The following is a 24808-nucleotide window of genomic DNA, read 5'->3' on the forward strand; positions in this document are numbered from 1 at the left end:
AATCAATCAATCAATCAATCAATCAATCAATCAATCCTCACTAACGCCTGCCTGCAGGGCTGCAAGGCTAAAGCCCATGGTACACCAATCAAATGTCTTACAACGGGAAATGTCTCCAAACAAGGACAGACAGCCATGGCACACCAAACAAACATCTGTGTTTCTTTCATGTGCCATCGACTTAAAACTGTCTGAAGCAGGCAGAAAACATTTCTGTCTGCTGGACACAAAAGTTGAGGATTTACAGTCTGCTTTACAGTTTCACCTGGAAACAAATACATATACATATACATATACAGATCCTTTCCAAAAAAAAAAATATCATGAAAAGTTATTTTTTTTCCATAATTCCTTTCAAAAAGTGAAACTTTCATAGATTATAGATTCATTACACACAAAGTGAAATATTTCTAGCCTTTATTTGTTTCATTTTTCATAATTTTGGCCTACAGCTCCAGAAACCCCCCAAACAGTATTTCAAGAAATTAGAATAGTGTGAAGAAAATCAGCAGTTACTTCTCAGTTATGACTGAGTCCAGCCTCAGTCCACTCCCTCTGAATCTCCGACAAATATTTGAATCGTCTTTGCTTGACAAACTGCTGAAGCCCATGTTCATCCATGGTATTTCCATGATATTCTAATTTTTTGGAAAGGATCTGTATATATATATATATATATACACATACATTTTCAAATTCTGACAAACATCTGTTATGGATCTGCACAGTATAACACAAAGTCATTCTGAACAAGGAAATTCTTAGGACAAGGCAAGCAACTATGACTGGAATCTGGAACGGAACGTATTTTGGCGACGTCCGTCCGATATCCGATGTGTGAATTACATCAGTATCGGCATCCAAAACCGATATCCCGAAATATCCCATCACTAATCTGGATCATATATACCTGTAGGTTTCCAAGGCGACGTGGAACTCTTTCTCTGGCTCGGCGACTCCGAGCGTCAGCAGGCTGCTGGAGGACGGACAGTACTTCAGGATGGAGAAGGGCACCGAGAAATGATTCTTTATCTGAAAGCAGAGGCAGAGGTCTCAGCAGAATTATTACCTTTCTATTTTCAAGGTTCTCAATGCATTCCAGAGAACTGAGTACATCACATTGACCTGAGAAAGTATATCAAACTATAACTAAACAGCGAACATGAATGACTGAAGTGTTACAAATTGAACTAGAGGGTATACCTCCGCCGCGGCCTGTTACGCCCCCTTGTGGCTAGTGGGTGTGGAAAGTTAATGACTTCTAAGTTGGCACATAACCAACCTTTCTGCCAAGTTTCGTGCAACCTTTTGGATGACATTGGGTTTGATACCCCTGTGGCCTTTAAGGGTTAAAGTGAAGCAGACTGAACCGACCTGTAGTGGCGAGCGGACGGTGATGACCTTGTTCCCCTGGATGGCGTCGACCTGGAGCACCACGGACACGGCCTGCTGCAGCTGCGCCCCGCGCACGTTATACAGCCGCCGGCCCGGCTTGTCCAGAGCGATGTTACAGATCTCACTGTAACCTGAAGGAACTACGGGGAGGACACAACATATTTCACCTGCTTAAATAAAGGTAAAGGTAAAAAAAATAAAAATGTATTCACATATAAAGATGTATTTATAGAGGGAGGCGCACACAGACTCCCACCTCGGCCTCCTTCACTTCCTCAACAAAATGTATCACCGGATTTGATTTATCTCTCGCCTCTCAAGGCTTCCATAATAGAGCAGCGCAAGGATGACTATTTTTGTAGACCAACCACAGAAGTCATGTACTTCCTGGTTCCGTCGTCGGGAAGTAAGTCAATATAATTTATATCACATTTATATAGCAATATGACAACCACAGAAGTCATAGTCAAGTTAAGTAAATGATGAAACTGCGGCCAGATAACCTTCACAAACTTATAGACTTATATGATTTTGAAGCGTTTTCTGAAAATCCATTACCACATGTTTTCCCTACCATTATGAGGCTCAGTTTTGGGCAGCACCAGTAAGCCGAATGAATGTCAAATCAATGTTGGTCCCCAGTGGCGGTCAGCAGGGCACAGGTTTGTCTTTTTGGGTGTTGTTTATTTATTAGCTGCTGTGGCTTTTCCACATGTTTGTACACAGATATGGTCATATAATAATGGTCCAAAATGAAGTAGCCACCAAGCAGCCCCTGACGACACAGCACCTAAGCCCTCCAAAAAGCCAGGGAAAACCCTGCATCTACTGAAAGAAGTATACATGGCACTATATGTGGCGTACAAGATCCAAGTCCAGACACATTATCAGACGGGCTAGAACATGAAAAGCACTATATGTGTGTCATGTATAAAATGAGAAGGTCTATGTGAGTCTGGAGCCCACTGACTGACCGATGGTGAGGTTGAAGAGGCAGCTCTCCTGGCGCTGCAGGGTGGACAGTTTGCCCCGGGACGACGAGGCGGACGCTGAGTGCTCCAGGTCCACGCTCTGGCCCACCGCCACCTCGTGCAGCTTCCCCCGCGCCGCCGCCGCATCCACCAGACGCAGGTTGGCGCCGTGCTGCACGATAAGCGGGATCCCCAGGGCGTTCCAGATGGTGAACGGGGCTTTCTCCTTCACAGAGTAGTCGAAGGTGGAGGCCGTTCCTTCAGAGAACGCCTGGGCAAAAACAAGAATGTGTCTGTCCGGCTCCTCTCTAACTCCACAGTGATCCAGCATACAGCCAGCTCATACATCTTTGAAATGTGTTCTAAACGTGTTTATCATGTTTCCAACCCAGTTTAGATGAAATGCACAGACTTCTCAGTAGGAACGGTTATCTTAGCTGTTAGCACAAATGTGTTGCTGTTTCTAGCAGCCGGAAAATCGGTTATTGCAGCTTGCGGTTATTTGCAGCTTACCCCTCTCTACCTGAGCATTGTGGGTCAGTGTTGAGGTTGAGGCTTACCTTGGAGGATGGTGAAGACACCGAGGATGAGGCTTACCTTGGAGGTTGGTGAAGACCTTGAGGAGGAGTCTTACCTTGGAGAGTTTGGTGAAGATGTTGAAATAGAGTCTTACCTTGGAGAGGTTGGTAAAGACTTTGAGGTAGTCTTACCTTGGAGAGGTTGGTGAAGACATTGAGGTAGAGTCTTACCATGGAGGTTGGTGAAGACGTTGAGGTAGGGCCTTACCCTGGAGCTGGAGGTTGGTGAAGACGTTGAGGTAGAGAGTCTTACCTTGGAGAGGTTGGTGAAGACGTTGAGGCAGGATTGCGACACAGTGATGTTCATGGTGTCTTTGGAGCAGATGGTGATGGCAGTGCGAGGTTCAGGGAGAACGATGAAGTCGTCTCCAGGAACTGGACTCTTGTCCTGGACCGGGTTGTTCTTCATCTGCAGGACCAAACATATCAGACACTGTGTCAGATCCACACTCAGTTTGCACACAAAGAATGCAGAATAATTCACCCAGATCAAGAGTGAAGACATGGAATGCCTTAATATAGACCTTTATACAGTATAAAGCAGTGTGTTTGTGTCAGTGTGTGTTGTGTCAGCAGTAGGGATGCAACGGTATGAGTTTTTGACGGTATGATAACCTTGGACAAAAATACCACGGTTTCACGGTATCGCGGTATTGCGGACCTTTATGTGTAAAAAATGCCAATGAACAAAATTTATTTTATTTTTAACAGTTTGCTGAATTGTGGACTGAGAAAAAATGTTAATGTAACCTCCAACTGTAATGACAGTTAACTGGCAAGTATGTGTTAATATAGTTTGTTATTATACTATGTTAATATAGTACTGTTCTTACTTATAAATGTAAATGATTTAATCTAATTAATTTGATGTGAAACTAAAACATCATAATAATATCAAATACACGCTTCTCTTTTGTAATGGGTGAACACTGGACACAATTATTGTTTCCTCACACACACACACACACAGCCTCTGTCCCTGTTTCTGTCTCTCTCTCTCTCTCTCTCACTCACACACACAAAGTTTGTGCATAATTTTCCACTGACAGGTTGGAGGAGTCTTTCGTCATTATCTAATGTTACTTCTCTTCAGTGCAATACGTTTTGATAACGACCTGCTGTATAGCGACGTTCGCTCAGTCAACTAACGTTAACGTTAGTTAGTGGAGAAAGATAGCTGGTGTTAACTAGCTAATTAGCCATGTTAGCTGCCTCAGTAGGTAACGTTAGCATAGAGAGAGCATTTATCAGACGTTTGTTAGCTACTCCTCAAACCTGCGGGTGGAAATAGTTTATGTCCAATGCGATGTATGTTGAAGCAAGACAACGTTTTAATGTAGCTTGAATTTGACAAATAACGACGGGTCGTGCTCACGCAGATCACCCCGGCCATCCTAGGCTCAACGCGAGACTCATCAGTCATTCTGATGAGTCTCGCGTTAAGGCTATGGCCATCTGTGATTTTACAATAGCCGAAATATTCCCATACAGCCGACGTCGTCTTTTTAGATGGGGGGAAAGTTCAGGGGGGTCCTTCCTTGCGTTCTCCTGCTTTATCACACACACGGTTGTAAACACAGTCAAGGACAGCTCCTCACTACTGTGCGTCTAGGTAGGCATGCAGCAAGGGGGAGGGGCCGCGTAAGCTGCACTCTGCAAGCAACAGGCACGTTGTTTTGGGGAAACAGCTGATACCGTGGAGAAGGTATGACGGCAAATCTTAGTGGTTTTGATACCGTGACTTTTTCAAACCGGGGTATACCTTCAAACCGGAAACCGCTGCATCCCTAGTCAGCAGTCTCTAACACTGCTGTCTGTCTCCACAGTGTTAGCTTAAACAGACACAGTGTTAGTGCTGCTAGCGGAAACAGAAGCTAACTGCTAACAGTCTCACCTCCAGCATGAGGTTCCACCTGCGTTTCCCGCCATCCACTCTCTCTATCAGCGGCTCCCAGACTGCATGGCTCTCATTAAAGTAGTTTACCTGCAGACACACAGGACATATTATTATATCATTATTTATACATTCAACTTCTGGATTGCTGACAAGACTGTTAGGATCAAGATCAGGGGCGGACTGGGATCATAATTCAGGCCGGGCATTAGTTACCAAGCAGGCCAGGCCGACATGGGCCGATGTGCGCTTGAAAAACTTGGGCTGTTTGAAGCCCAATTTGGCCGGTTTGAAGCCCAATTTGGGTCATTTGAAGCAAGATTTAGTGAATATAACGCTAATGCGATGATACATGTTACCTATTTGTTCACAAATAGAAACATCAACATTGCCTAGATAACTGCAAGTATAATATGAAGAAGTAAAACCAAAAACATGCCTCTGTACAAACGCTTCACAGCAAACTTAATTTCAGGAAGAGTGATCAGATCGGGCATACTGCGTTATTCTCCACAGGCTTAAGAACTACACGTCATAATAACAATAATAATAAACATTGACATATTCTCAGTTTCATTAAACATCTTCCTGTTTAAGCAAGCCCCTAACATTAAAGACATGCTAGTGTGTTCTGCTCAAGCCCCAACCTTTGTTTCTGAAAAATTAGGCCAACAATGGTTTTAGTCTCTATACCCTATAGCCAAGTGTTGAGCAATGCAAAACTCAAGGCTCAAACACAAGAGTCCAGAAATGAATGAGTGACATCACGGTGGCTCTTTTTTTGCAGGCCAGGCCAGGCCAGGCCACCGGGCATCGGCCCGACGTGCCCGAACATGCAGTCCGCGCCTGATCAAGATGAGAACAACATTGTTTATTACAAGGCTTTGTTGAATATCAATCAACAAACTACCGGTACTTTTTTTTCACTTTTGTGTCTTTATCATGCAATCAAACAGAATAGGTTTGAGAGCAACACTGCAATTCTTTTTTTTTTTTTCCAAGTAAAAGAAGTGATTAAAATATATGAATGTGATGTATTAAATAATGCAAATCCATCTCATGTTACATGATGACGCATCATGAGTGAGCTAACAATGATTCTCTGCCCGGGTATTTCCCTGAGTCAGTAAAATGTGAGTGATCCCCACAGTCACCTCCAGTGTCATGTCTGCGTTTAGGTGCAGCAGGGAGGACCAGTTCCTGGCCGAGCCGCTGAAGGAAGACTCAGCCAGCAGCAACGGGACGGTCCTGTGGCCGAGCCCCGAGTCCAGAGTCACCTGGACCACCTGTCAAAGACAACACACACGTTACACAGGGCATACTGAACTACACAGGCCTGAGTCCACAGTCACCTGGACCACCTGTCAAAGACAACACACACGTTACACAGAGCATACTGAACTACACAGGCCTGAGTCTAAAGTCACCTGGACCACCTGCCAAAGACAACACACACGTTACACAGAGCATACTGAACTACACAGGCCAGAGTCTAAATTCACCTGGACCACCTGTCAAAGACAACACACACGTTACACAGAGCATACTGAACTACACAGTCCAGAGTCTAAAGTCACCTGGACCACCTGTCAAAGACAACACACACGTTACACAGAGCATACTGAACTACACAGGCCTGAGTCTAAAGTCACCTGGACCACCTGTCAAAGACAACACACACGTTACACAGAGCATACTGAACTACACAGGCCTGAGTCTAAAGTCACCTGGACTCTGTGTTGTAGTACTTGAGTCCAGGACTCGGACCAGAGTCCAATTTTCAGGAGTCGTGATTCGACTTGGAATTGAGGCACTGATGACTCGGACTTGGACTCAAGCATTCATGCATTTGGACTCGGACGTTGGAGACAAGGACTCGCCGGTCGGACTTGTTAACTGATAAAGACCATTTTTTGTCAATTAAGCATCGATGGGAGTGAGCGCTGATCGCCTCGTGTCGCCACTGAGGACTCAAGAGGATATAAACGTGGCACCTTGACGTCGACGGCGAAGCTCTCTCCCTGGTTGCGTGCGTCCGGCTCGGTGAAGCTCTCCGTGGCCTCGGTGGCCTGGTCCACCCCCAGGAACCAGTAGTTACAGGCGTAGATGTTCATGACAGACCACAGGTCTGTGACGCCGGGCCGCGCCTCCTGGCTCTGCTCGCTCTGAGGCTTGGCCGTCATGGCCGCCGTTATCGTCATCACCGTGTTCAAGATGACCGGAGAGATCTGCAGCAGAGGAGTTCACAGGAGTTCACCTCAAAGGTTCTGCCACACAGCAGCTTTCTCTCATCCTGCTCTCTGGGTGAAGGTTGTTCATCTTTCCTAAGGAGTTGATGGTCTCAATCACTAGTTTCAAGTCTTCTTCAATACAGCATGATGTTCATTTAGAATTGTTGTGTACATTGTAAATATTCTTATATGTATTGGTACAGCACAAGTTAGTATCAAAGCATTGGGTTATTGGGGTAATATTGGAATGTATTATTAGGAATAAGTATTGATAGGGATATGTGGGTTGATTTATGATATTGTGTGTGTATGGGTAAGTTTGTATACGTATGTGTATATATATACATATATATGTATGTATGTATTTGTATACATGAGCGTGTGTGGAGGAGCGTGGGAGTTGGTATATGGATGTATACATTTGTTTATGAATGATTTGGGGGCAGGACTCGATAAGCCTAGGCTTCTTCCGGCCCCTTTTCAAACAGTTCGCCTTTTCTTTATGTTGGAGTTTACGTATTTTCCTTTTGCTGAAGTCTATTGGACTGTTATGTTTACTGTTTTTTTTCATTTTATGTATTGTTTTAACTGTTTGAAATAAATTGTTTCAATCAATCAATCAATCAACAATTTAGTAAATTATGGTCCCTAGAAGATAAAGCGGACAACACTTTTGGGCGTGATTGACAGGTCGCCTGTCCAGTGATCGCACAGCTCGCCGATCACTTGTCCAAATTCACATCACCTCTGTCTCCAAATAACCAAGATGGCGACGGTGAAAATGCTAACCTCCAGACTTCCAAACACAAGTCTAAAAACCAATAGGTGATGATGTCACGGTAGCTTTTTATACAGTCTATGTTTAATTTACATGTTACTACAAACTATAACAAACACCAGGAGTTTACCCATATCCAACGTTGTTTTTACTCCTGGCCTTTGTTTCATTATCAGTTATTTTAAATGACTACCGGCCACTTTTGGAGGAAATACATCTATCCATCTATCTATCTATACATACTATCATACATATAAATAAGATCAATTTCAGCTGAAAGTACCTTGACGAAGACTTCCTCCACTGTCACAAAGCCGGTCAGTGGTTGGTTGAGCTGGCTTTTGGTTTCCAAAGCGACTGAGCAAGGCCTCAACACCTATTGGCAAAGAATGACATTTCTATCAGTCAATATACTATTGGATTTGCAAAGTAACACAACTCTTTGACTGCATAATAAAGTAGAGCAGGAATGATGTATTGTTGTAGGTCAACCCAGAAGTTAGCATTGTGCTGGTTCCCTCGTGTGGAAGCCAATGGCATTTTTCTATAGGGATTTTTGGTTAGGTGCCTGAAATAAGATCTGTGGTTAACAGACGTTTATGAAACGGAGACCTTTGTGTTCAACACGATAACCTTCACAAATTATCACCACATTTTTGAAGCGTAAATCTAATTTTCAGAAAACACTTCAAAAATTATAAAGTGGTCTTTGTTTCATAAACTGTTGTTCAGCACAGACGTTATTTCAGTCATTTAACCAAAATCCCCATAGAAAAACACCATTGACTTCCAGACAGGTTTTAGGACTCATCCCTGCGGGACTCCATAAAGACAGAGAAATAACTCCATATGTCTCACGTGGTGATGTCCTTGTGCTCTGTGTGTGTGTGTGTGAGTGCGTACGTGTGTGTGTGTGTCTCACGTGGTGATGACCTTGTGCTCTGTGTGTGCGTGGGTGAGTGCGTGCGTGGGTGTCTCTGTGTGTGTGTGTGTGTGTGTGTGTGTCTCTGTGTGTGTGTGTGTGTGTGTGTGTGTGTGTCTCTGTGTGTGTGCGTACGTGTGTGCTGTGTGGCGTGTGTGCAGGGGCGGACTGCATAATCGGGCACGTCGGGCAAATGCCCGGTGGCCTGGCCTGCAATTTTTTTTTTTTTTTTTTGTGTGTGCCCGCAGTCAGGCCACTCACTGAACAGCAGGCCAGGCGCCGCCTACTGGTTTACTAGTGCTTTTATTACTTTATTAAGGGTTAAAGTGGGTGCATCTCATTGTAAAGTTGGACTTGGCCCAAATTGGGCTTCAAACGGCCCAAATCGGGCTTCAAACGACCCTAATTGGGCTTCAAACGGCCCAAATCTGGCTTCAAACGGCCCAAATTGGGCTACAAACGGGCTAAAGAAACATTCGCCGCCGCCCTTCGGACGCCGGCACGCACGTCGGCCCGTATCAGCCTGGCCTGCTTGGTATCTAATGCCCGGCCTGAATTATGATCCCAGTCCGCCCCTGCGTGTGTGTGCTGGTACGTGAGTGTGTGTGTGCGTGCATGTGTGTGGCGTGTGTGTCTCACGGTGGTGATGCCCTTGTGCTCTGGGCTGTGGAGGAAGGGGCAGGCCAGGAGGCGGAGCTCCCTGAGGTTGGCCATCATGCTGTGGGCTCCGCCCTCCTCCGTCAGGCTGACGTCACACTGGAAGGAGGCCACCAGCGAGGGGGCGTCGGCCCGCAGCAGGTCGGCCACGAACACCACCTCCGGGTCGACCACGACCGCCCGCAGCCGCGTCCGCTTCCACTGCTGCTCAGGGGCTGAACATTCAAAATAAAGTGAATTGCGATGCTTCCCCCCCCAAACTGGCATTGATGTCTTACTGGCGTTGGAGGCGGAGCCTCCGCAGGGCATTGGGTGTCTTACCGGCGTTGGAGGCGGAACCTCCGCGGGGCTCGGCCAGCTGTTTCAGAGGCAGCCTGTCGCTGTGGGCGGCGGTGGAGGCCGGGGGGGCGGGGCTTTGCGGCAGCGCCTGGATGAAGAAGTCGGCCACGGTCATGAGGAAGTCCACGCTGGCACACAGGTAGAGCTTCTGCAGCACGGCCACCACCTCACGCTCAGGCCCCGCCCCCGCCGCACTCTGACGGTACGTCACGTCGATCATGGCCTCGGCGCTCTCCTCCTCACGCTTCCTGATCATCCTGCACAGACAGATGGTAAATGGTAAATGGCCTGCATTTATATAGCGCTTTTATCCAAAGTGCTTTACACTCAGTAAGTACATTCACACACCGATGGTGGCAGGTTACCACGCAGGGTGCTGGCACACCAACGGGAGCAATTTGGGGTTTAGTGTCTTGCCCAAGGACACTTCGACGTGCAGACTGGAGGAGCCGGGAATCGAACCACCGACCTCTTTTATCCAAAGTGATTAGTGGACGACCCGCTCCACCTCCTGAGCTACAGCCGCCCGACAGATGGGACATCAGAGCGTGTTAATGTGGTCACTTACTAATTGTTATGAAAACCTGGCTCATAAATATTACTGTCTAGGAATTGTTATTATTTTATCATTTGATTTTCGACGTAGCTTACGATTAGCTCCACGTCATCACCTAGTGCAAGATTACCCTGGCTAGCTTTAGGTCATTTGGGAAAATCCCTTGTTGAAGTGACACATTTATAATGTGAGTGAGGGGGCAGGTGACTATTTCTGCTGCATCATTTAGAAATCTGGCCGGTAAGTTATCCGGGCCAGTTGCTTTCTGAGGGTTTAGCCTTTGAAGGATTTTGCAAATGTCCCTCTCTCTCACGGTAGATCAAAAGAATTGCCCATGACACCTTTATTTGCATAGAATTGCTCGACTTGCTGGATGCCGAAACGACCTGAGCAAGTAGGGAGTACCTTTACCAGGTCAGAAGCCACGTTGATAAAAAAGTTATTAAATGTCATGGCTACTTCTTTCTTGTCAAATACTGTGTACCTCCTGAGCTACAGCCGCCCGACAGATGGGACATCAGAGCGTGTTAATGTGGTCACTTACTAATTGTTATGAAAACCTGGCTCATAAATATTACTGTCTAGGAATTGTTATTATTTGATCATTTGATTTTCGACGTAGCTTACGATTAGCTCCACGTCATCACCTAGTGCAACATTATGTTCTTACCCTACGTGATGCATTCAACTTGATTATATGCCTCACTTGATTATGTGTTTGTGAGTTTAACCAATTCAGTTGTCTAGGGCCAAGGTTTGTATCTTTTTACTGGACTCTGTGTTGTTGCAGGTTGTTTGCTGACGTATGTGGACTGCATTAGCTAACTGTGTTAGCCTGTGTGGATCTTCTTCTTCGCTGGTGTATTTACTGCGTTCTCTATTCACCTTTCTTTCAATCAAGCAATCAATAATGAAACTCCTACTCCACTAATAGTAAAAATAGTAGTACAAAAAAATGAGTATAAAATAAGTAAATCAGATATCAAATTAAATAAAAAAGTAATGGGTAACACTAAACGGTACCTTATTTAAGGGTTAGTTGATGTTTAATAAGTATTAACTAACCTTTAATTAACAGCCTTGGTCATAAGCTTGCTCTAACCTTAACGTCAGTGAGGTCATGCCTCAAACCAACCTCAATACCTTAGTTAACATGAACAGTATAAGTAATAATTACTAGACAGTGTAGACACATTAGTTAACTCTTAATTAAGGCTTAGTTCACATGAACAGCATTAGTAAATGATTACTAGGCACATTAGTTAACTGTTAATTAAGGATTCATTATCGCTACTTAAGCAGAGGTCTCACCTGGAGCTGACGCGGGTCATGGCAGTGCGCAGGTCGTCCAGCGTGCAGCCGCTCAGCACGGTGCTGAGCTCCATGCTGCCGTCGCTCAGCAGCTTCCCAGACGCCTGCAGCTTGTGGAGGGCCAGCTCCCCCAGACGCAGGCCCTGCTGCCGCAGGCCCAGCCCAGGAGACTGCAGGGAGGGCAGGGGAGAGAGCAGGCCCAGCCCAGGAGACTGCAGGGAGGGCAGGGGAGAGAGCAGGCCCAGCCCAGGAGACTGCAGGGAGGGCAGGGGAGAGAGCAGGCCCAGCCCAGGAGACTGCAGGGAGGGCAGGGGAGAGAGCAGGCCCAGCCCAGGAGACTGCAGGGAGGGCAGGGGAGAGCGATGGTGAAGGATCAGACATCATGGGACAGATTCATAGACGTATAAAAACATATGGACTGAGTCACTTGCAGGCTAAAGGTGAGAATGATCCCTCTGTTCTTACCAGAGCCAGAGACTCACCTGTTTGGGGGCGTGGCTGTACAGCACCAGAGCCAGAGACTCACCTGTTTGGGGGCGTGGCTGTACAACACCAGAGCCAGAGACTCAATGTTGAAGTTGAACTTGACAGTTTCCTGAGGCTCCTCCTCCTGATCGCTGATGTCACTCTGCTTCTCCGCGCCGCCTGAGGGCAACATCACACACAGTTTACAGCCAGATCCTCTCGCGCGTACCTGTGTACCTGTGTGTGTGTGTGTACCTGTGTGTGTGTGTGTGTACCTGTGTGTGTGTGTGTGTGTGTGTGTGTGTGTGTGTGTGTGTGTACCTGTGTGTGTATATGTTGTGATGTGTAGGCTCTCTGCCTGTGTGGAGGCAGCCGGGGCTGGGCTCTCAGCCTCTCCCAGGTTCTCCATCAGGATCCTCAGCAGAACCTTCAGGTCGTCCTGACTCAGCGCCGCCTGGAGGCGCAGGAAGCACAGGAGGTACAGCTTTTAGCCTGCTTTCTCCCCACGACTTTCACTTTGAATCCAGAGGTTTAATCATGCTTCAGTCCATAGTTTTCCTCTTCAGGTAAAAATGTACGGAAGCCATGAGAGGCAATTGAGAACAAAAATCTAGGAATCCATTTTCCAAGTCTGATCTAACTAATGTAGTTTTCGCTCCTGTAAAAGTTTAGCCAGCATTAAGTTCAATTGTCTTTTATTTTTTCATCTGTGAAGTAGGGGGGGAAATGGCATAAGTTGCTAACACAATGTATGTACCTTGGAAGAAGAAATTGATGCTTTCAGTCGTATGTAGAACATGGTCTAGTGGCGCACTCTTGTGGTCGAGAGGTATTACAGCGACAGACATTTAGAAACATGCGCCTGACAAAAAAAAGGCAAATATCCCCCCGCTTGTTTCATATATTATTTTATTTTATTATTATTTGAAGGAAGTTGGATTTTTTTTCTTTTCTTAATTGCCTGCGAGGGCTTCCATAAAAAAAACTTTTAATCCTCCACTAGAGCTACAGGCTGTCAACAAACATACCAACTGATCCAGCTAAACTAACTAAACACCGTCAGAGTCAAGCTGTCACCGGACAGGAGGGTACAGATCGTACCTTCAACGGCTGCAATGTGGACCGTGTGCAAAAACAAGAGCACATGAGTTAGTGACAGGCTGTAATTATGCAAACACCCAGAAGGTCCCTTCAGTGAGTGTAGAAATATATACGGTACATATTAATTCCAGGGCCGTGTGTGTGTGTGTTTGTGCGTGCGCGTGTGTGTGTGTGTGTGTGTGTGTGTGTGTGTGTGTGTGTGCGCGTGTGCGCGCGTGTGTGTGTGTGTGTGTCCTCCGCATATCTCCCCATTTATCACAGGGGTTTAAGGTTTATCACAAAACTGTAAAAATCTAACTCACCACTGTGTTCTCTACCAGAAAGTGGGCTGGCCATCCCTGACTCTACGTAGGCTGAGTCACTGGTATCTTTTTATTTATATATTTATTTATGGTAAAAAGGCGTTTCAGTTCTCAGCACCGACGGCATGGAATGAGCTCCAGAAGGACCTGAAATTGCAGGAGCTGGTCTCATTAAATGTTTTGAAAACGATGGTTAAAGGTAGGGAGGACGGTGAAAGTTGCAACTGTTTTTTTTCTTCATAGTTGAACTTGCTTTTATGAATGATTGAATGTATGTGTACCATGTATAGTGTTGTAATGTTATGAGATGTTTGTTGTGGCGTCTGCAACTTGTATAATTGTATGCTGCTTTTCTTGGCCAGGTCCCTCTTGAAAAAGAGATTCTTAATCTCAACGAGGCTAACCTGGATAAATAAAGGTTAAATAAAAAATTAAAAAAAGTCTCCGCAATCATTCGTCCGATCGACTTTAAAACTTGGCGGGTGCGCTGCTGGGGACCCGATGGGGTGCAGTCCGGAATTGTGTGTAATTCGGGCACGCACATAGTCATAGGTAGTGGCTATCAGCCAAATTGTTCTCTTAAACATCGCTATCGGCGCAGAATTTTGCAATCGGTGCATCCCTAAATTGAAATGTTATGTATTAACATTAACCATAACAACAAGTTAGATAAAGCAATATTTTAGTGGGTTTGTGGAATGTATTGTGCAAGTCTAAATGTCCCAATGTGTTGTTTAAATGCTCTGAGCAATAACATCGTCTTGGTAGCGTCCATGCTGCTTCCTTATTATGACTTAACAGCTCATGAACCCACTGAAGTCAGAAGCTTGAAGATTTCCCAACTCTGGAAATGGGACCATCTGAATCCAGCATTAAACCCTGTCTGTAAAGCAGATGTCCCTCACAGGACAATAACGATGTGAAGTGAACTGAAGGTTCCTCAGCCGGCTGTAGACCTGCTCGTACCTTCATGGGCTTCAGGTCTCCGTCGATCTCCACGACTGCCATCTTGTGGTACCAGGAGGCGGCCAGGTTCCTCTTGATGCTCAGTGTGAGGTTGAGTGGCTCCAGCAGCTCTGAGCTGGGCCCGCCCGACGCCACAGGGTCCATGCAGATCCTGCAGAACCACAAACCAACAAACCAGTGAGACAGTCTCTTGCTGAATCCAGAAGCTAGGGCTGGGCAATAGATGCATAGTATATCAATATGGTGATATCAGACTAGATATGGTGTTAGATTTTGGAGGTGTAGCTTCGAGAGACAGTGTCTAGTTTCCTGGCTGGGCGCGGTCCTTCAGGCCAACACTGTGCTTAACACGGAAAAATACCTCCACACTGTTCTTTGGTGAAATGTCCCTTTAATGAAAAATGCAATTTTTTCCACTGTGGTTTTTACAGAACCTAGAGCTCATCCCTGCAGAGCGACTGACCTGGAGAGTTTGAGCTGCGTCAGCTGGAGGTCCATGTTGTCGATGACAGCGGGCAGCGGGCAGCCATCCACGGGCAGCAGAGAGAAGCTATTCCCCAGGGTGATCAGACCCAGGTCCACCTCCAGCGCCTGGTGGGAGACAGAGGACTGAGGGATGAGGATGAGGGGGGCCTTCAGCCTGATGTCCATGGACAGACGGAAGCTCTTCTGGGCAAAGTCTCTGACGCTGGACGCTGCCTTCTCTGCTGCCTGGGCCGTTGCTGCACTCAGGGCCTCCTTTGCCGTCTGAAAGTTGTTGGTGAAGTTCTGAACGACAGGGCGCAAAAATAACGAGTTTATTTACAATAACACATATGGCCTGCAAAAACACTTCACATGGTGAAAATGTATTTTCTTTTCTTTTTTATTTATTATTATTATTTTAGTTCCATAAATTAGAAACTCTTCCCTATACAGTATATCACTTTTTGAATTACTGCTATAGCTCTCTCAGATCAAAGGTTATGAGTATTTTAATCTGTTATGTGTCTAAAAGTAAAACGTGGGAAAATGGGTTCCAACATTCCACAATAATTTTCTACAGTGGCATCCCACCAAAACTATAAAAATACTTTCCCTTTTGTTTTATGAAAATAATTATTCACCATGAGGTTCTATGGAAATGAAAGTAACCAAATCACTCAAAATCTCAAAATAGCTGCAAAGCGAGATGCCAGATGCCTAGTACCGTAAATTCCGGACTATAAGACGCACCGGTCTATAAGCCGCGGGACCAAAATTGACTATTTTTTTCTTCTATAAGCCGCACCGGTCTATAAGCCGCGGGTGTTTTGATGTTTAATTACCATATGAAAGGGTTCGTGCACAGAGAGGAATGTCGGGAAAGAGATGGCTGTTTGGGGAAGCTCCCATTTATTAACATTTCAACAAAACAAAACAAAAGTCAGGTCACTAATCCCCAGACAAAATCACACAACAATAGGCTATATGTGCAGCAAACCTGTAACCAGAGAAGTCAAGTCACTAATCCTCGTCTTCCTCTTCTTCCTGCGTACTGAAACCACCAAAGTCCTCATCTTCAGTGTCGGAAACGAACAGGTTCAGGGTGGCTTCGTCAACCACTCTCCTCTCTCCTTCATTGTCACTCAAAACCAACGAACTCCTCTTCATCACTGTCGGCATCGAACAGCCTCTGAAGCCTCTGACGGCCCTCAGCGCCAGCTGTGGCGGCGTCATCCTCTTCATCCCGCAGCAGTCCAGCGTTTTGGAACCCGTTGGTGATTGTGGATGTTTTCACACTCCTATAATATTCCGTGATCTTCCTTTGTGTTTGTCCTCCTGCTGCACCGTCCAACGCCTCACCATTGACTCATCGATGCCCAGGTTACGCGCGGCTGCTCTGTTTCCCTCTTTTAATGCGAGATTGACTGCTTTCAACTTGAAAGCTGCGTCGTGTGAATTTCTGCGTACCTTCCCCATGGTAAGTGAGAGTGTTGCTTCTACTGCTCGTCTTGTTGTGAATATTCCTTGATCTTCCTTTGTGTGAATTCGCCGAAGTTTGTGATTTTCTCCTGGTAGTCGGGGGAGGGAGTTGATGGCCGAGTGGCCGTTTGCTTACCGTAATTACCATATGTAAGTGGTCACGCACAGAGGGGATTGTCGGGAAAGAGATGGCTGTTTGAGGAAGCTCCCATTTACCGTATTACCGTAACATTTCAACAAAACAACATAACACAACACCACCGTTGTTTATTTTTACAGTGCACACAGTGTCCGCGGTGTGGTGAAAAGAGGGCAAGAGAGGAAATTAAAACAGAAGTGGATTTATAGTTAGAAAGAGTGCTAAAAAAGAGAGATTTTATTTGTATTTTTTTTTTTTTTTCTGAAAAAATCCATAGATAAGACGCACCGTTATATAAGCCGCAGGGGCCAAAAAACGGGAAAAAAGCCGCGGCTTATAGTCCGGAATTTACGGTATATATATTTCCTCTAATATTGGCCGGTAGTCAATTAAAAGCTGGGTCTCCGATAATGGCCGGGTCATATAACACATAAAGACCAGCCCCAAATACAGGCAACAAATACAGGAAAAAACAACGATTGATCCAGGTAAACTCCTAGTGCCTGTTAGAGAATGTAACTGTAGTTTGTAGTAACGTACAAGTGCCAAAAGATGGCAGCAGCTACATTTGAATTACCATGGGGCCCATGCTGTCTCTGGAGCATGCCGTTGACAATTACCGTAATTATCAGTAATGCATTGCAGTAACAAAACAAACCAAACCAACAAAAAAATGAACCCCAAAAGAAACCGATCAGAAAACAAGGAGGCTTGGTACTAAATATGAGAAAATACTTAGAATTAGAAATAAAGGCCTAAAAAAATAAAATAAAATAAAGGCCTCATCTAAGCTAGTTTCTACTTCTTTTCAAAATTTTACTCCTTCATGCACCTTGGTTTAAAGTTAAATAACAACATCTTTGTATTCCCAAGTGTCACCGTGTGAATCGGCGTCTTTGTGAGAAGTTCTGATTCTTATATAGGGCCTTTAAAACGGAAGGTGAAGGTTTTTGTTGAGAACAAAACATGACTTCTTCATATCTGTTTGATTTAATTTGCAAAGTTTCGACTGTAATGCTTCTCTGTCTCTATCCTCACATTGTTAGAGACACTGGACAGGTGTGATGTGGTGCGAGGCTCACCAGCAGAGACATGAAGAACTTGTGCAGGTAAACCACCTGGATGCAGCCCACGTTCAGCTTCACCCGCCCGTCCGTCTTGCTCATGTCGGCATACCCGGCGCCCTCTGTGGCGCTGGGAGTCAAACTCATGGAGAAGCTGAACACCTCGTCGCCCACGATGGAGATGGCCTGCCAGACGCAAAGATGATGAACTGAGTCAAGAGGAAAGTGTTGAGTGAAGAGTAACAGACTGAGGAGGATTTTCAGAGCAGCTAAGGTGATGAATCTGTTCCAGTGATTCCCAGAGTGTGGGCCGTGGAGGTACTGCAGGTGGGTCATGGAGGTACTGCAGGTGGTCCACAAGGGGCATACCTGCCAACACTCATGATTTTTTTCCCTTTCTCCCTTTAACACAGGGGTGTCAGACTCATATTAGGTAGAGGGCCGGATTTGTTCAACTGAGAGCTCATGGGGGCCGGATTTTTTTTTTTACTAAAATCAATTCGACTCATTTACCCATTTACTTCACAAAAGAAATACTGCTCCTTCCATTTCTCTTGAAACTGCCTGCATTCCATGTCAACCTTTCTCTTTTTCGACAGCATCTTGTTGATTCCTTTGTTTCTTGGTAGGTAGCCGAATGCGCGATTCAATTCCAGCGTGGCATCATGGCCAGGGACGTGCAGAGAACATTAGAGGGGCAGGGGCTGAAATTCATAAAAGGGCACTACAGCCGCCATCCATAGGGCGGCGGCGGAAATTTGAGGCAATTTGAAGGCCAATTTAGGGGTATAACTCATTTTAAATATTCAGATTTTAACCAGATTTAGAGGAATATCTCATTTTAGGATGAGACTTTGACAAACATACATACCTGATTCACGTTGACTGACTGATATATCTGTCAGACTGTGTGCGCCTGTGCTGCTGCTGTCCGTCTGCATGGTTGCTCTGGCTGAGTGGAGTGCGCACTGCTGGAGTGGGTGGGGACGGGCCACGTGCGTTTTTGGGTTGGTGCCTTCAGGGGCGGTTTAGAAAAACAATGCTCCATGCAGAGGCCTATTACAAATGGTGCATTAAAGGCCAAGAGAGCTCGGAAAAGGCATTTCTCTTTGAATGCTGCCTTCAGTGATGGCATGGAAAGGGCAATTTCCATACAAAGCATCATTAGAAATGCATTCATGGTCAGGAAAGGGCACTTTTTATTTTATTTTTTCATGTGTCTGAGCTGTTTGTTTTGTTCATGTGTTGTTGGCGGCTTTGTTTACACCTGATGACCTATGAATGAACTCTTAGCTTGCTTATTAGCGACACGTAGTTCATGATAATGGGGTGCGAATTTAATAATAATAATAATTTCCATTTTTTTTTTTTTTTTTTTTTTTTTTTTTAATATTCCAAAACATCTCGCGGGCCGGATCCGGCCCACGGGCCGTATCTCTGACATCCCTGCTTTAACAGATAAGGTAGCATTTTTCACAGCCTACTGTTGGCAGCTATGGGTCATATAGGCCTACATACAATTTGTATATACAGATTTTTACATTTACAATTTTCAATTTTGTAATTACGTTTGGAATACCATGAAATATTCATGATAAAATATTTGCTTTAGAAAAGTAATCAGAACTAAGAAAACAAAGTTGTTTTTTAGCTGTTGTAATAATATAGAGTAATACAGCAGACTTGTGTGTAGTTGTGTGAGTTGTGATAAGGGTTGGAAGATTTTCAGATTTCAAAGTGGGCCGCGGCATTCTGAAGTTTGTCAATGACTGCGTTAAGACGTTGTCCCTGTAGCTCAGCTCAGAGATCAGCAGTAACAGCAACAGTGAAAGTAACAGTAACAGTGACAGTGGAGCGGTGGCGGCGCCTTGCCTTCTTGTGGACGCTCTTTGGATCGACGTTGATGACGATGAAATCTCGGAGGCGGGCGGAGAGCTGAGTCTGAGGACCTTGCATCAGCAGAGAGCCGTTCATACCTGAGGAACAAACAGGGCAAAACACAGACATCAATACAAAGAGGATACTCACCTATGACTTCTGACTAAACACAGACATCAATACAAAGAGGATACTCACCTATGACTTCTGACTACAGTAAGTCCTCATCACCTGGGCGTAAGATATAGCCCACAGCCTCTCACAGCCTGACTGACTAGACTACAACTACTGTTTACAAATAAAACTAGTTATTTTATGACTTTCAGCAGGAGACTTCAGTCTTTGGTGGACAAAAATATCCCTTTAAAAGACAAGATCTTCAATATTGTAAAGATATTGAATGAGGAACTTTGTGGAACGTTTTTTTGGACACAGCATTTTGGAGGAGAACTCTTCATACAGTATATCACCCAGCCTTTCCATATACAGATGTTAGTCCAATTTACTTCTGTAGAACTGCAGCAGCAGCGGTAAAAGTGAGGGCGTTGTCTTCCCCCCCCCCAATATTTTAATATTTTCAGAACGTGAAAAACAAAAGACTCAGATACAGAAAGAAAAACAAAACAAAGAAAAACAAACAAACATATCATCTACATTCCAATACTACAGCTACCAGCCGCGTAGCGTGAAGTGCTTGCAAGAGATGTGTGTGATCCCACGCAAAGGGTCCAGCTGAGAAGTCAGCTGGGCGAGTTACATATCGCTTTTAACCTCTTCCAAGTAGGCCAGAAACACATCCCAGATAATTGAGTGGTTGATTTGTTATGGTGGTCTGGTGGCTCTGTACCTTGGATCTTGATGTCGGCCATGTTGCAGCTCTGGTCGCACACCAGGACGTTGAAGGCTCCCAGCGTCACCATCACCTTCAGGTCGATGACATCACTGTCAGAGGGCGAGGCCACAGTGGCTGGCAGGGAGAGGGAGACAGAGCGGACATGTTGGATTTTAGTTGATGAGTTTTGAGCTGTGGCTTTAGTCTGTCCCTGGGAAAAGCTTGGAAACTATTTTAGGGTACTTTTTATAACAATGATGATGTTATTGTATTTTATGCAGGGTTGGGAGAGTTACTTGAAAAATGTAATCCAATACAATTACTAGTTACCCGTTAAAAATGAATTCCCTGCATTTGAGTCCGGGGGCATGCTCCTCAGGAGGACATTATAAAAAAAGAAAACAGCTCTGTAATCCTCATTTCAGACCTTATGTGTTGGTTACCGCAGGCGTTCAGTTAATCTATCTAGTGTCGCCTGTTTCTCATTATTAATAATTAATAAACAACACAATAACATATGTGGTTTCTAGTCATTTATTTTTTGGGTGCACTGGTCTTTTTTTTTTTTATTATTATTTTTTTAAGAGTAAAGTGTTTTTTTCCTCCAGAGTTTTTTTTTTAGGGTTTTTTGTTAATCGATGGGAACGTCCTTTTTGCAGATGTGTGTTTTTTGTCTGACACAAATGACACATTTGATGCGTTTGTCCAAATGTGACGAGTGTGTGAGTGTGTGTGTGTGTGTGTGTGTGTGTGTGTGTGTGCGTGCGTGTGCGTGTGCGTGCGTGTGTGTGTGTGTGTGCGTGTGTGTCCCTCACTGGACTTGGCGGACGCCGCCTTGCTCTCTGTCTCGGTCTTGGGCCGCCTCTCTCTCTCCGGAGATGAGCCGGGCGAGAGAGCCACAGACAGGAAGTCCATGGCCGATAGCAGAGCCTCCGTGTGGAGGAGCAGGTCGAGAGAGGTGAAGGTCACCTGGAGAGAGAGAGAGAGAGAGAGAGAGAGAGAGAGAGAGAGAGAGAGAGACAGAGAGAGAGAGAGAGAGAGAGAGAGAGAGAGAGAGGGAGAGAGAGAGAGAGAGAGAGAGAGAGAGAGAGAGACAGAGAGAGAGAGAGAGAGAGAGAGAGAGAGAGAGACGGTTAGAGAGAGGGAGACAGAGAGAGAGAGAGAGAGAGTGAGAGAGAGAGAGAGAGAGAGGGAGAGAGAGAGAGAGAGATGAGAGAGAGAGAGAGAGAGAGAGAGAGGGAAGAGAGAGAGAGAGAGAGAGAGAGAGAGAGAGAGGGACAGTTAGAGAGAGAGGGAGCGAGAGAAAGGGAGGGAGAGGGGGGAGAGAGAGTCAACTCTGGGAAACCCCTGGTCAGATCCTAAACAGGATCTGTTCAGAGAGCTGTGGTAACGAACTCACTACTCACATTGATCATCTGCTCTGTGTTCTTGTATACAGTGGAGAAGTTTGGTCCAGACCGGTCAGCCTGAGGAAACACAACAGACAGACAGACAGACAGACAGACAGACAGACAGAGAGTTTAGGTTTAGACTATTTAACACACCTTATGATAAAACAGCTGCAAAACACACAAGAAGAAATATTTATTACATTACTGATGACATCACAATTGCTCGAGTGACATCACTGATGGCAACACTGATGATATCACAATTGCTCAAGTGACATCACTGATGACATCATGGGTGACCCAAACCCCTAAACCTCTAGTCTAAGCAATAACCCAGGACTAGCCTGGGTAAACCCAGCCTCCACGTGACCTCTATCTATGTGCGCACATAGGTCACGTGGAGGCTGGGTTTACCCAGGCCAACCCAGGACAGCCGTGTGATGTTCCCACCTTGAAGAATTGCACTTTGAGCAGCTCGGCTCCAGACTCCACAGAAGAGCTGATGAGACAGAGAGGCTCGCCGGCCGAGTCTGAAGAACACAGAGAGGAAGAGAAGAGGAGAAGAGGAGTCACACGTTTGATCCCGACATCCTGAGTGGGCTTGGGCCACAAACATTTTATATCTGATATAATATCTGAGCACTAATATCTGATGACTAATCTGACAGATTAACAACATGGTGATCACTAATATCTGAACACTAATTAATATCTGATGTCTAATCTGACAGATTATGAGTATCAGACCGAATGGATCAAATTCTGAAGTGAAACGAGTAATTTCACCGGGACTGTGTGATGTTCAAAATTATTTATCCACTCTTTTCCAGCCCTGACACAGTAGGCTATGGCTAGGCTATGACAAATGCTGCATTCAGGTGCTGCTCGAGCAAAGGAAATGATCAGGAACTTATTTTCCACATTTCCACATGAGCGCATGTTCCTTCAATGCCAGGAGCGCCAGAAGGGGGAGACAAAGGTTCTGCACTACAAAAGTTACAAATTCTAGCTCCATCGTCTACTAAACAGCTGGTTAAGAGACACTTGGAATCACTCCAGCAGCTAGTTTGGAGACACTTTGAGAGAGAGAGAGAGAGAGAGAGAGAGAGAGAAAGAGAGAGAGACAGAGAGAGAGAGAGAGAGAGACAGCCAGACAGAGAGAGAGAGAGAGAGAGAGAGAGAGAGACAGAGAGACAGAGAGCGGTGAGCTGACCGGTGAACTCCTGGCAGGTCATGCTGATCTTGCTGATGTAGGCGGAGCCACACATGTCGTACTTCTTGACTTTGGTGTCGATGCCCAGCTGCTCTAGCTGGAACAGCAGGAAGGGAAGCTCCACCCCCTGCTTGGGCTTCTTCAGCTTCAGCACCACCTGGGACACGAAGCAGACGAGTCACAGTGTTTCACAGACAAGTCATGGCTAAACAAGTCATGGCTAAACAAGTCATTGCTAAACAAGTCATTGCTAAACAAGTCATTGCTAAACAAGTCATGGCTAAACAAGTCATGGCTAAACAAGTCATTGCTAAACAAGTCATTGCTAAACAAGTCATGGCTAAACTTGACTTGTGTATTGTGAGCTCTAATTTTTATGAATGTGTATGTTGAGACGATATATTGTCTTATATTACTGATGAAACTGAAAGCTTTGGGGTTCAGTGAGTCAGTAGTCAAATCGGTAGGTTCTTATCTTAAAGACAGAGTACACATGGTGGATGTTAATGGATTACTATCCAGTCCCGAGATACCAGAGTGTGGCGTTCTCCAGGGGAGTGTCCTAGGGCCTCTTTCTTTCCTGCTGTATGTAAATGATTTGAAACCAGCGTATTCATATGATCTCTTTCTTTATGCAGATGCCTCTGCCTTACTTATGTCGCACAAAGACAAAAGTGTAATTGAAGAAACCTTAAGCTCAGAGCTTACATTGGTTAGTTAGTATATGGCTAAGTGACAACAAGCTATTTCTCCATCTTGACAAAACTGAGTCTAATTTATTTGGTTCTAGACATACCAGTAATTGAAAGATGTCTGATGTGGTGAGGACATGGGTTTGAGGGTACTTACAAAGGTTAACCATCGCATCCGTTGATTGGTTGAGTTCATGTTACGCCCAAAACACACCTATGATTAGTGAATGGACATCAACTTGGGCCTTGTGCCTTACTTTGTGTGCCGCTTAAATAGCGATTTGGATTTGGACACGCCCTAAACGGGTGTGATGCCTTTTAGACCATGTGCTATGGATTGTGTTTGGAGAGCGATTAATGGCGAGTACGGGGACATGTTGCCATGTTGGTCACACGTCCAGCAGCAGAGTGAGTCCTCTCTCCACCTGGTGTGTTGTTTACCTCTTTGATCTGAAAGTTGAGCAGAACGTTAACGGTGTTCTCGCCTGGCGCTCCGTTGGCGACGGCCGGCGGAGCACCGCCTCCTGCCGGTGACATCACCGCCTCCATCTGCTGCTCACACAGCTCCGCCTTCTCTGAGGACACAGAGGAGAGACAACAAGTGAGTTCTCTCTTTCACCGACTTGATGTTTCTGTGAACAATTTCTTTACAGACGTTTTCAGGATAAAACAGAGAAGTGGTCATCATTTCATTTGGCAACAGGCATCATCCCATCAAATACAAATATTAACCCTGATGTGGATCGCCTTTAGATCTGAGATCATAAAAAAGAGACCAAGAAAGATGTTCAGCGATGGGCACTGGCCATCACAACAATCTGGGTTTCTCATGTGGAGAAATAATTGGTCACCCCTGCCCTAGATGAACGAGTTCCTAATGATAATGGTAAATAATGATGCCCAGAGTTAATGGTGCCGTGACAATGACCAACAAGTCAAGTCAAGTTGATTTGTATAGCCCTAATTCACAAGCATGTCCCAGAGGGCTTCACAGAAAATATGTCTAGCTAATTCTAGCTGACACAACAGTAGCAAATTACAGTAGTAATGATGATTGAACTGATAGAGAAATATAGAAAATAGATAGACTGATAGAGAAATGTAGAAAATATAGAAATATACAACACATCTTCACTGATCTCACGATTCGATACGATTCGATTATACAAGTCTACGATTCGATTCGATT

General features: G+C 45.2%; 1 protein-coding gene across 1 annotated transcript in view; it reads right to left on the reverse strand.

Annotated features, from left to right (window-relative positions):
* The window catches only part of LOC310771495 (intermembrane lipid transfer protein VPS13C-like), a gene marked incomplete at both ends in the record, with an annotated part of 76363 nt that overhangs the window by 25392 nt on the left and 26163 nt on the right, over positions 1-24808 (reverse strand). The window contains 23 exons of the mRNA XM_083664094.1: positions 911-1032; positions 1375-1535; positions 2370-2637; positions 3198-3353; positions 4839-4928; positions 5993-6124; positions 6833-7066; positions 8131-8223; positions 9409-9641; positions 9748-10022; positions 11633-11970; positions 12159-12277; positions 12419-12551; positions 14467-14617; positions 14930-15234; positions 17632-17799; positions 19486-19589; positions 20339-20458; positions 21139-21292; positions 21730-21789; positions 22165-22244; positions 22928-23084; positions 24061-24194. Coding sequence (XP_083520220.1) covers positions 911-1032; positions 1375-1535; positions 2370-2637; positions 3198-3353; positions 4839-4928; positions 5993-6124; positions 6833-7066; positions 8131-8223; positions 9409-9641; positions 9748-10022; positions 11633-11970; positions 12159-12277; positions 12419-12551; positions 14467-14617; positions 14930-15234; positions 17632-17799; positions 19486-19589; positions 20339-20458; positions 21139-21292; positions 21730-21789; positions 22165-22244; positions 22928-23084; positions 24061-24194 — 3787 coding nt within the window. The remainder of the gene's footprint in view (positions 1-910; positions 1033-1374; positions 1536-2369; positions 2638-3197; positions 3354-4838; positions 4929-5992; positions 6125-6832; positions 7067-8130; positions 8224-9408; positions 9642-9747; positions 10023-11632; positions 11971-12158; positions 12278-12418; positions 12552-14466; positions 14618-14929; positions 15235-17631; positions 17800-19485; positions 19590-20338; positions 20459-21138; positions 21293-21729; positions 21790-22164; positions 22245-22927; positions 23085-24060; positions 24195-24808) is intronic.

Source organism: Poromitra crassiceps (assembly GCF_964638095.1).
Source record: "Poromitra crassiceps genome assembly, contig: HAP1_SCAFFOLD_706, whole genome shotgun sequence".
Taxonomy (NCBI): domain Eukaryota; kingdom Metazoa; phylum Chordata; class Actinopteri; order Beryciformes; family Melamphaidae; genus Poromitra; species Poromitra crassiceps.